The sequence below is a fragment of the Protomyctophum parallelum genome, assembly GCF_964188405.1.
Source record: "Protomyctophum parallelum genome assembly, chromosome: 5".
NCBI classification, from domain to species: Eukaryota; Metazoa; Chordata; class Actinopteri; order Myctophiformes; family Myctophidae; genus Protomyctophum; species Protomyctophum parallelum.
The window spans coordinates 24,077,772-24,090,500 of record NC_139702.1 but is presented as its reverse complement, the minus strand read 5'-3'; the positions used below and the strand labels follow the sequence as shown (position 1 = coordinate 24,090,500).

Sequence of the window (12,729 nt, the reverse complement as noted above, 5' to 3'; positions counted from 1 at the left end):
GCACTACAGGGCTGCATAGTGCACGTACTGTACATGCAGCACTACAGAGCTGCATAGTGCATGTACTGTACATGCAGCACTACAGGGCTACATAGTGCTTGTACTGTACATGCAGCACTACAGGGCTGCATAGTGCTTGTACTGTACATGCAGCACTACAGGGCTGCATAGTGCTTGTACTGTACATGCAGCACTACAGGGCTGCATAGTGCACGTACCTCTTCACAGAAAAAAGTCAGGAAATAAACAACACTATTTATGAAATAAATAATAACCAAATAACCCTCTCTGGGTGGACAGTGGGCGGGGCGGTGAGACCACGTTCTTCCATTTTCCCTTTCATGCGTCCTATTAGACCCAGAGACGCGCCCACCATACTAGGAGCCCCGTCAGTCGTGATGCCGGCCAGCTTTGACCAGTCCAGGCCCAACTCTTCCATTGTTTGGCATACTTTGCCGAAAATATCCTCCCCCGTCGTAGTCCCTTTGAGACTTTGGAGGGCTGCCAGCTCCTCGCACATCTCAAAGTTTGCGCTAACTCCACGAATAAAAATGAGCAGCTGCACGTCCGTGCTCTCATCCAGTGCTAATGAAAAATAAAAATAAAATCCTATATTTTGGCTATTAAAAAAATTGGGACATTTCCCGAGGAGAAACGGGGTGAGTTGTCCAGTATACAAATTGGTGACCTGCTGAAATATGTGACAATCATGTCGATATCGCATGGCGTTGGTGTACAAACGCTATGTTGGTGCATCAGAAGATTCTGATGTTTTCAAGAACCACTTCTGATGTGTAATCTTTACAAATGATTTTTTTTCTGTATAATGACCTCTTCCATTAAGGAAAGGATTCCAAACAAGCCTGCTGGCTTCTCCCTTTTTCTCATACAGTAACTTGTTTTCTTTGATATGTATTGTTTCTATTTTATATACAACGTTATAATTAACTAGTAGTAAATCACGTAGTCTTCCACTTGGACGGTCTTCAAGTCAGGAACTCCTACTGAAGGATCCTGGCGTCAGTGACATGCACTTTGCGCATGCACGCGCACACACACACACACACACACACACACACACACACACACACACACACACACTGTCTCTCCGCATCCATGTCTTTCATTCTCTCTCTCATTGTCTTCTTACTTCTCACTTCTTACTTCTCTGTCTGTTTGGAAGTCACCCTGGAGGACTTATGTCTTGGCGGCCATTTAAATGCATGAAGAATAAGTCCTTGATTAGATCCAGGATGGATCCAGGAAGCAGTGAAACCATTTAAAAATGGAGTCGTACTCACACAATCTACCGCTATGTATTGCCACATTCTTATCTATTGTCTGAGTGAGAGGTTATTGCCTTGTCTGATGTAATTTCCAATTCCTGTGTGTGTGTGTGGGGGGGGGGGGGGGGCTATGTTACGGACTGTTATGAAGTCTAGGGATTTACTGCCCGTAACATGTATGAAACTAATAAGTTACAATAAATACAAAGTGGCTTAAGTGCATGACGAAACATAATGGCTCTATATGAGCACCGAATTGCTGGTTAGTTGAACACTTTTACATTTACAGCTTTGATGAATGAACGAATAAACAAAAAAAGGGGTGACGATGGCAGGACAAAAACACATCCCGATTGTTGTACGCATCGGGATGTGTTTTATACAACACAGATTTCGTTGCAAAGGGTTTAGATATTTTTTTAATATATCATTTTTATCCCACGATTTTGTAACCCATTTTTCACCCGGTGCCATTTGCCTAAGCTGTAATCCTGGGCACTACTCTCCCTCTTCCAAACTGGGGAGAGCCCCGAACACTGCACTCATGCTTCCTTCAATGCATGTGGAGTGAGCAGGCCGCACCTTGGACGCAGTGCATGGAACGAACACGTAATTCCAACCAGTTCCTTTCCCCTCCATCAGGCGCCCCGGCTGACTAGGGGGAGGCAGTATAGAGACCAGGATTACTCCATGACACGGGGAGAACATGCAAACTCCACACAGAAAGGCCCTTTCGCCAACCCCACCTAGAGGGTGTTTAAGATAATATGACTGATGTAGCGTCTCATAACTACACAATGACATGACTGTTGACGTCCGGGTCTCCTCTTTTCCACAGAAATCATTGATGACCTGGCACACCTGGTGGACAAGACGGACGACAGGATTCGAGGAGAGACGAGGAGAGTTAAGCTGGTGGAGACCAAGTCGGCGTCGTGTGGTACGTATTGCATTGAACCTTCTTTAAAGGAGTGGCTTACAAATACGCTAAAATTTCCACTAATTCTAGGCTTCATGGTGTGTGTAATTAAATAAGTCATGTCTTAGCTGAATTACTAACTCCTTTAATCCTGGTCTGGTATGACAAACCTTGATGTTCTATAATGGCTAGTTAGAAATCAAGTGCACAGTCAAATCATCAGTGGTCAGGTAATTACCGATTACCACTGAGGATTTTAATATGAAGTGCGCTCATATCGTTAGGTCAATTCTCTATCTCAATCATGGGACACTGCACCGTTATTGTAATGAATGAAGATCAACAGAATGTGTACAGCAAGGGTGTGTCCAAACCTCTTTCAAAGGTGGCCATAATTTTGACAGAAAATATTAAAATACCCAAGGGCCAACTGCATCTCCTGACATAGTATACTGTACCTTCGGACCACAACAAAGTCACATACATATGCATTACATTTTATTTAACTATCATCAATATTTTATATCAGTGGTCTTTTGTGAGGTGTGTGCTGTGAAGAAAACCACACCAAAAATCACTCATATCTTTACATTACATTACCAAATGTAACCAGACGTGCAAGGTAAAAAATAAAACCCCTTCAGAATGAGACAACAAGGAACAAGGAATCTTGACAAATTATCTGACTCTGGGAAGTGTCCAGGTTAATATAAAACTCCAATGTAGAAATGTCCCATACTGTTGGGGTAATACAATTCAGGTATGAAGCCGAGGGCTGTATACAATTCGTCCCCGGGCTGCATTTGGCCCAGGGCCACACTTTGGACAGTCACTGTACAGCCTCAAGATGGAGGCAAACTGCCAGCAATGTGTTTCATCAACCAGCGTGGGGAATCTGGGGATATAATCATTACTTATCGCCGCCTTTAGCCATCATCACCAGAATGAGCGGTGCTTAATGGAGCTGAAACGACGACAGTGATGGTGACAACAAGCACCTTCCTGGCACACACAGTGTGAATGAATGGTGGGGTAACTCTGGCTATTTCTGTCCCGCACGCTGCTTACTCAGTCAGTTCCCTGATGGGCTTTTAGAACGTTTTCAGAGCTCACAACACCCTCCCTGCCTTCCTCTCCGTCCCTGGACCTTTCAGAGGAACCCTCAAAAGACCACGGGTTGTGGTCTTTCTCTCTCTCTCTCTCTCTCTCTCTCTCTCTCGGCTCAAGACTTTTCGTAGAATTAGTTGAGCAGTGGTGGGAAAAGTGCTCACATTAAGTTACTTATTAAGTAAAAGTATCAATACTGCAATGTAGAAATGCTCTGGTACAAGACAAGTAAAAGTCCATAATAATAAAAATAAATACTAAAAGTACAAAAGTATTGGCATCAAAATGTACTTAAAGTGCCCATAATACAAAGTACTCATTGTGCAGAATGTTTTCAGATGTGCTGTATAAAAGTTATTATAGAACTACACACCATATAACTACATTATTATAGAACTACACACCATAGAACTACACACCCACAATACGTCGCATCGCCAGCTTGTAGATCCGCTATTTTTAAATGGTGGAAATGTAGGGCTGAAGTGGGTAATGTCTGTTTCGTAATAATAATCTAAATCTACAAGGTAACTCAACTAAACGTTTTCAAATAATTGTAGTGGTCAGTGGAGTAGAAGTAAAACTATCTGTCTCTGAGATGTAGTGGAGTAGAAGTAAAACTATCTGTCTCTGAGATGTAGTGGAGTAGAAGTAAATCTATCTGTCTCTGAGATGTAGTGGAGTAGAAGTAAAACTATCTGTCTCTGAGATGTAGTGGAGTAGAAGTAAAACTATCTGTCTCTGAGATGTAGTGGAGTAGAAGTAAAACTATCGAAAATTGGAAAATGCAGATTCTAAAAATGTCTTCTACATCCTGACAGTTTTCTGAAAAAGCTATGTTTCTATGTCGTTCTTCGATTTAAAAAAAATAGAAGACCTACAAGCTCGTAGCTATGGGCTTGTAGATCTTCTATTTTTCAATAGCTAAAGCATAACATGTTTTAGCCAGAATGGGTTTTAAGTACAGTACTGTAAATGTACCTACTGTACGTTACTTTCCCCCAGTGGAGTTGAGATGTTCACAGAGAGGTACAGTCGGTGCTACCACTACCCTACGCCCTCGCCATTACCCAAGATCCTCTCCTCCTCGGCCGCGTTGAACTTCTGATTGGTCTGTTCCAAAAAACAAGAAGAGTCCCATGCTCTTCTCTCAAAATATAGGGCAGGTCACACGTTTTTGACTCGAGAAATACTTTTAAAATGACCAGCTCCAACAAGATCTACCCACCGAAAACATAATTATACCATCGCTGAACATAGCAAAAGGTTTACCTGAGGGGGCTTTGGATTCTGGAATAGCAGCGTTGACATCGTATCTTATATTAAATTTGAGCTGCACGAAAATGTGCGCCAGTTCAGGTCACAAAGTCATAGACTATGATGTAGGTCAAACCTCCGTTCCCCACTTTCTGGTCCTCATACTGTACGTCACTGGCTTACCCTTTGTATTGATCCAGTCCTATTGGTAGGAGTTTATATTAATTTGACATTTGTGCACAGCAACACATTGCATTGTGGGTTTGAGCTCAACGCCCATTTTTTATGTCAATCAAGTCTCAAGTGATGATCTACCACTATACAAGTGGCAGATGCCAAAAAGAGTTAAAAAAAAAATATATATATACAGTATATAGTAAATGTATTTTAATTATATAATATTTTTTGGGGCATATCATGTGGTCTACCTGCACAGCATTTGTGATGTACTGGTTGATGGTGATCTACATTTTGGGGGGCACTCCTGCAACAGGGCATTTACAGAGGGAGACAAAAGGCTTCCGTGGGAGAGGCAGGGATGGTTACTGTAGGTTACGGAGCGCTGTGTAAAATGTGGGAGCGTTAGGTTGTTCCTGGCATGCCGGTGTGGGGGGGGGGGGGTTGTTGTGTTTACAGAGGCATTGCTGTGGAGATGGCCGCATTGTTTCTCTAGGCAACCGACCGCGCTAACAGCCCACTCCTACCACGACCGGCGGCAGGGATGGAGGTCAGAAAGTCAGATTTGTCTCATTCCATCGGCCCTGTCCCCATGGTGCCACGCAGTGCAGAGCGCACTCTTTGTTTGAAGATCCCAGAGACGGGACCAGGAGTCACTTTTCTGTTTGTGTCCTTTCTACAGTTCGTCCCCGTCCCCCCCAACCTCAGCCCTTCCTTTTTACCCCTTTGCAAGGCCAAAGAATGTCATCTACGTGTGTGTGTGTGTGTGTGTGTGTGTGTGTGTGTGTGTGTGTGTGTGTGTGTGTGTGTGTGTGTGTGTGTGTGTGTGTGTGTGTGTGTGTGTGTGTGTGTGTGTGTGTGTGTGTGTGTGTGTGTGTGTGTGTGTGTGTGTGTGTGTGTGTGTGTCATGAACTCTGCAGGCACACTGAGGCGCTCCAACACACATAATATGAACTACTCACCTGCCGCGGAAGGTTCCATGTTTAACGTAATTCCAAAGTGTGTACATTGTTTAGATGCATGGTTTTCATATCGTAAATATGATTATGAACTTTGACGAAAAGTTTATTCCACGTGGGTTTCTTAATTGTTTACTTGGGTAAAGCTCTGGAAGGCTTGTCATCGCAGCTTGGCTACAACTGAAACAGACTTCCTCTTCAAAATAAGAGCTTCTTGTAATTATTAGTCAACATTAGTATTATTTCAAGACGTAGATAGACATTTGTAGTATGTGACACCAGAGCTCGTAAATGCGCACTTGCGCACCAGCTATGTGCACCTATGTGCATGGATGCATGCTTGTGCATTTACGTGTGTGTCTTGGGTGCACGCATATGAGTGTGTGTTGGGTGCACTGCACGCATATGAGTGTGTGTCTGGTTCTTGGTGAGTGGAAAATTCCCCTCTACTACTTCATGCTCATCTCAATATGTTTCCCCTCTTCCCAGAACCCCCCCCCCACACACACACACACACACATCCCACCACACACACACACACCCCCCACCAAACACACCCCAGAGTCTTGCCATTTGTTTGCCACTCGGGCCTTCCGTCAAAGACAGACAGAATTGAAAGTACAACATGCCACAAATCTTTTAGAGGGCTTTTCTCTGTCTCTGAGTTTGCCGTGTGTTTAGGATTCTTGAAAGCTTCAGAGCTCTGTTTGTTTTTTAAACCGCCGCTCATCCAAAGCCGCTGCTCAGTGTTATGTCTCTGCCAGGTCCTTGAAAAGACGGGAACGGCTGACTTTGACAGTTCGGGGGCATACCTCGCATACCTGTCGGTAGCCCCCTCTCGTTGAGGAGTATCTGCATTTCTTTTTTACACTGCAAATATTGTACTAACAATCTTAAAACTAAGTCATAACTTAGTCATAACTAAAGCCAAAGTAATTTTCTTGTATAAGACCTATAACATATAATTTGGTTGCGCTCCAAAAATAGCAGATCTACAAGCCTGGAGATTGAAAAATCATGCATTGTGATGCCATCAAGGCCTGCCTAAATAGGTTTCAGTCAACTAAATCAACTGTAGTTTTAGCTGACTAAAATCTTATGATATGACACTAAAACATTTCAGATTACTAAAATATATAACTAAATGGAATTTTATTCAAAAGACTATGACTAAAACTAAATTACAATATAAAACTAAACTAAAATTTGCTGTCAAAATCAACGTGTGTGCGTGCATATATCAGAGATCTACCATTGTAGAGCTGAAAGCCTGATGGGTGCAAGCTGAGCTATGCTAGGGGTCACCTCCCCTGAAGCAAAAAAAGGGCCCACATATTGCAAGGCCACGGTTGTCTTTGCATGCGTGCGTCACTGCTGTCAGTAGCTCGGTGAAACATCCGCGGTGTTGTTGAACCCAACTTTCTCCATTTTCCGCTTCACTGCGTGTCGCACGAAAGTTGTAGATCTACAACTAACAACGCGTCACGGTGTGAGTTTGTAGGTCTGCTATTGTCAGAACAGGAATGCAAGAGTAGTACCAGCGTAGGATTCAGGAAACTTCTGAAATTACTTTGATAATAGTAGTTTTTTGTTCAGGTGCTTGAAACTACATTTGCACACACCACTACCGTAAAGACGACCGTAATGGCCACTTTTTTATGATTGGCTGCCTCTGCCTCTAAGCCAATGGGAGACTTACCCATAAAACCCATAGTCGCTGCATAGAACGCCGGAACGCGGAGTGAGCGGAACAGAAGCTAATGTTATCTAACTGGAGCTCTAGGAAAGCCATAACAAAACAGTGAGTGAACCAACGAAAGAATGTCGGAAACAAACGGAAACGTGCGCTACAAGAGCTTGTTGCACCTCGCAGTTATGACTGAGTCATTCTTGTTTTTAATTTTACAGTGAAAAATGTGTATCAAGATTAAATATTTTGTTTTAACGAAACAACTGTTTCTTTGTCTATACTAATGCTTGAATAACTGGATTATCATGGTCATACTGTATGTCATACAGCATTTACAACAACTTTAGCTCGTTTATATGGAGTTAATAATCTCCATCGTTAACGCTGCAGTCTATATATTGTGTAGATTCAAGTTAGTTTTCAGGTTATATATACTGTATTAACCTTTCTAATAGCATTTTAAGTTTTTAAGCTAACCTCTTGACCAAAACTAGACTGATCACACCTTCGCTGAAACCCAGTAAGTCATTTCCACCTCCATTAGCTTGTATAAGTGGGAATTGAGGAGTGGAGCAGGCTTTGAGAGCTAGGTGGGATTAGAGTGGGAGATTATCTTGGAGTAGCGAGGGGTCTTTCTGGAGTGTGGTGTGAGTTTCCCAGGGCTTAAGCGCCTCATCGGGGGCACATCGGGGGCCGGGCGGCCCTTACTTCTCAACTAGTCTAATCCTCAGGGTTTGCAGAGGAACAGCAACCCCTGTGAATCCTGCAGGTGGTTCGCATCTCAAGTAGGCTTGCACCGTTTGGACTAGACATCTAAAGGGGAGAGGGGGCAGTAGGGGAACATGTAGGCTAACTTCATTGTACCAAGAAAGGAATTGTGTCAGGGAAATGCAAATTTTTACTCTTTAGAAAGGGCTTTCTTTTTAAAGGGCTTTGCATCTCTTGTGAATGATGGCTTAAGTCACTCTTGTCTTTCCTAGGCTTACTCTGTTGTGAACTTGTGATTGATCTCACACTTTTATGTTTGTAATTCTAAGTTTACTGTGTAATTAAATTGGAAAAACGTTTTTTACAGTTCAGCGCAAAACATATTGTAGTCACGTCATACAATTACAGCATGCATGACACCTTTATTGACCTTTTTATTTTATTTTATGATTAATGGATACCTGATGAAGGTCGTTTAGACCGAAACGTTGTCACTCTGAATAAACTGCTACTCTATGCCTCAGATTTCAAGTTTGAAATTTATAAAAGGATGTAACTGGAATCAAACTATTAATGACAACTATGGACTTTATGTGGCCTACAACATTGTATGCCTCATTCGACACATTAATTGCAACTGTAGGTCGCAGTTTACTATGAAAATCTGCAAAACCTACGAAAAGTCACGCTCCATATATGGCCAATACAGAATTCATTCCATATGTTGGTCTGACCTCATCAAACCCTGTAGACTCAAGACACTGCCCCCGCTGCCAGCCTTAGATCTCCATATAGTGCGTGCACGTGACTTCTCCCCCTCAGGGCGTCTTACTGGCTGTATAACCTGGCAGGTGTACAGTAACTTTCATAGTGTAAATCGTCCACATCGTTGTTGTCTGCGAGAAACCACCTAACTCCATTGAGTTTATTTATTTTGTGATGGTAAAAAAAATATTGAACCAATGAAAAGTATTAAACTGCTTTAGACAAGAACCTCTTAACTCAAACTGTCTGCTTAGGCAGCTAACTCCGCCACCTCTCCCCCTCTCATGCAAGTAATTGACAATATATATAAAGACACAATACCATCTTGAGGCAGTATTGCATCATTTTAAAAACTATAAGGTTTTCTTCATTTCCTGAAAAAAAATATTTTTTAATTTCCTGAAGACATTTTGGAGTTAGGTGGTTTCTTCCCAACAGCAGAGATATTTATATTTCAGTCGGCCCGTTCTGAAATGGTGACCGGCCACTCTAACTCGCTTAACATAAAACCCTGCGCCTCCTGCCTCCCCACTGGGGTCACCCCAAGCCTTTTGTGAACCTAAAAGGTCCCTGAACCATGAGCAGAGAGGGGGCGGAGGGACGGAGGGTGTCTGCAGGCACCCCAAACCCAGCCTACCACCACCACCACCACCCACACCAATTAACCCTCTTCTCCGTGATTCATCTTCCTGACGTGTCAGAAGGAACACTCTTCCTGGGTGGTCAGTCTGGACGGGATGGGTGACACCGCTGAACCTTCTCAGCATCATCAGTGACACGTATGCCAGAGCCCCTCCCCTCCCCCCCTACGCCAGAGCCCCTCCCCTCCCTTGTCTGTTTTTTGGGGGCGAGCAAACGCCATGACTGTCATTAGTCTTCTGAGAGGTCAGGATAGTTACTGAGCTGGACGCTGATGGGCCGAAGAGAAGGTCTGGGGGGGTGGGGGGGGTCGTCTCTGATGTGGTTCTGTGGCGGAAAGCAATTGCAGTACATTTACTTAAGTACTAAGTGCGATTTTGAGGTATATTAGTAAAGAACAAATTAAACGATATATTTATTGCATTTCTTTTTTTCGACAAACGGACAATACAACAAAACAATACATAATACAGACAATACAATTACTTAAAATGAAAAACAAACAAAAAACAAAACCAAAACATACAATACATACACATATAAATACAGTATAATAAAATAAGGTCACTTAGAATGGTAACAACAACAGAGTCCTTATGGCCACAAGACCAAACAGCTGCAGAGAATACAATTAGACATTTTCAGTTTCCACCATTAAATAAGATAAATCATTAACCGTAATATATTGGATAAACCGTCCCCATATCTTATCAAACATCTTCTGTTTATTCTTCAAAGTATAAGTGATTCTTTCCAGAGGAAGATATACATATGATAACTCCCTAAACCACTGAGCAATACACTGGGTTTGCCTATCTTTTTCCACGATAAGGCTATAGCCCTTTTGGCTTGTAGTAAACATAAATCTAGAAATCTTTGTTCGCTACTCTGAATCTTATGGCCAAGTGGGTAAAGACCTAATAGAAACAGTTTTGGGTCAAGCTCAATATCTATCGACAATATCTTCTGAATCTCCCTCCTCACTTCTTCCCAGAATTATTTCACTCTTGGACATGCCCACAGACAATGGAAAAGTGTACCTTTGTCTTTACCACATCTGATACAAGTATCTGGAATATCTGCACTAAATGTATTTCATTTCTCTGGAGTGATATAGACCCTCATCAGCCAATTATATTGCAACAGTTTTTTTGTTTTTTTTTTAAGATATTTTTTTGCGGCTTACGCCTTTATTGATTTTTTAAGGGATAGAAAGTAGGCTGACAGGAAACGGGAGAGAGATGGGGGGATGACATGCGGTAAAGGCCGTGTCGGGTCCGGGAGTCGAACCCGCGGCACACCGCGACTGGATCACCAGTCCGGTGCCCAGACCGTTACGCTACGGCCTGGGCCTATTGCAACAGTTTTAACCGAGTGTTACCCGTCTGGGATTGAGCATCCATACAGGCTGAGCTCCACTCTTCCAATGTCAATTTCTCTTGTAGATCAGCCTTCCATGCATTATATTTGGATTCAGAGGATTCAGGAGAGAATTCTACTAACATAGAGTATAAATCAGAAATAATGCCCCTATTAAAGGGGTTTCTGATAAGCTCTTTTTCTATTATTGACAGGGGAGGGAGTGTCAGAGATTTCACCTGTTTAACCCCTATAAAGCTTCTGAGTTGTAAATACTTGAAGAAGTGTGTATGGGGTAAATTGTATTTAGCAGCTAGTTCATCAAAAGAGAGTAGATTCCCCCTTTTGTCAAAAACATCCTTCCATTGTTTAATCCCTTGCTTGGCCCATATCATGAAGCCCCCATCCGCCCTTCCTGGGCTGAATCGAAAACTGGGTTGGATATCCAAAAGATAAAGTCTGACATCCTGCCAAACTTTAATCATGTTTTTAACAATAGGATTAGCTGTATATTTTATCAGTTTTTTTACTCGAATTAGAGTAGAGATATTCGGGCAGGTATATGAGTAATTTGAATTTCCAATGCTTTTACTTGTACATGTCTGATCCAAATATTGTACCCTATATACATTTTGCCGACTTTGGCCTTTTGAAAATAGCCAATCTACAAGCTCACAATGTGTTGTCATTGTGAGCTTGTAGATCTGCTATTTTCAAAAGATTTGTTTACATTTGAAAACTTCAAATAGGACATTCTGCACAATGAGTACTTTTACTTTTGGTACTTTAAGTACATTGGATGCCAATACCTGTGCTGTAATAGAGGTGACATTTAGGGTGTGTGGATCTGTCCCGTCTCAGTGTCGTGTGTGTGTGTGTGTGTGTGTGTGTGTGTGTGTGTGTGTGTGTGTGTGTGTGTGTGTGTGTGTGTGTGTGTGTGTGTGTGTGTGTGTGTGTGTGTGTGTGTGTGTGTGTGTGTGTGTGTGTGTGTGTGTGTGTGTGTGTGTGTGTGTGTGTGTGTGTGTGTGTGTGTGTGTGTGTGAGAGAAACGGCTCAGTCCCTTTTGTGTTACTGACATTTCACCGTCGGATTTGTCCGCTGACAGATATGGGACCGTTCATTCTCAGCGCAATCTGTGATGACGACTCTAATCTAATGGATCGTCCGCTCTGAGTCTCTTCGACACCCTGAACGTACTTAATTTCCATGAGTTTGTGTGTGTGAGTGTTGTGTATATTTGCTTTAGCGCGAGGTGTTTAAAGAGCCATCAGGAGGGCCGTTGGAGGGAAGTTGTTTCTTCTTGACGTTTATATTGGACTCACATGTGCAAGCGATCAAGACGGGACGACGTTCAGCCCTGACCCGCTGACAACTCCTTACTACCCAGTGGTGGTGTTACTTAAGTAAAAGTATCAATACTGCAATGTAGAAATACTCTGTTACAAGTGAAAATCCAGAATTCTATATTGACTTGAGTAAAAGTAGACTACAAAGGTATTGGTAAAGAAAAATACAATAGAGCACGCACATCCTTTGTCCACTATGGTGTAATTAACCTTAAATACACTTTTTAAACTTTGGAGCTTACCTCAGTGTGTGGACCCTATCTTTTTCACTAGTCCCTCCCTAACATTTGAGGCTAGCAAAATGTTAGGGTTATGATGATATTTGAATATTCTAACCACACATGTGGTCTATTAGAGTAATGTTTACTCCATAGACAAATACAAAACAGAAAAGGTAGGGGAGCCCGCTGGCCTAGTGGTCCAGACTCCAGACGTATGCCACATAGGCTCTGGCCTGACAGTGTGTCGCGTGTTCGAGTCCCATTCATGACGACCTTTGCTGCATGTCTCTCTCTCC

General features: G+C 42.6%; 1 protein-coding gene across 2 annotated transcripts in view; it reads left to right on the top strand.

Moving 5' to 3' along the window:
• Positions 1 to 12,729, top strand: part of stx8 (syntaxin 8) — a 76,450-nt gene that overhangs the window by 58,826 nt on the left and 4,895 nt on the right. For both annotated transcript variants that reach the window (XM_083765666.1, XM_083765667.1), the window contains exon 7: positions 2,125 to 2,226. In XM_083765666.1, coding sequence (XP_083621792.1) covers positions 2,125 to 2,226 — 102 coding nt within the window. The remainder of the gene's footprint in view (positions 1 to 2,124; positions 2,227 to 12,729) is intronic.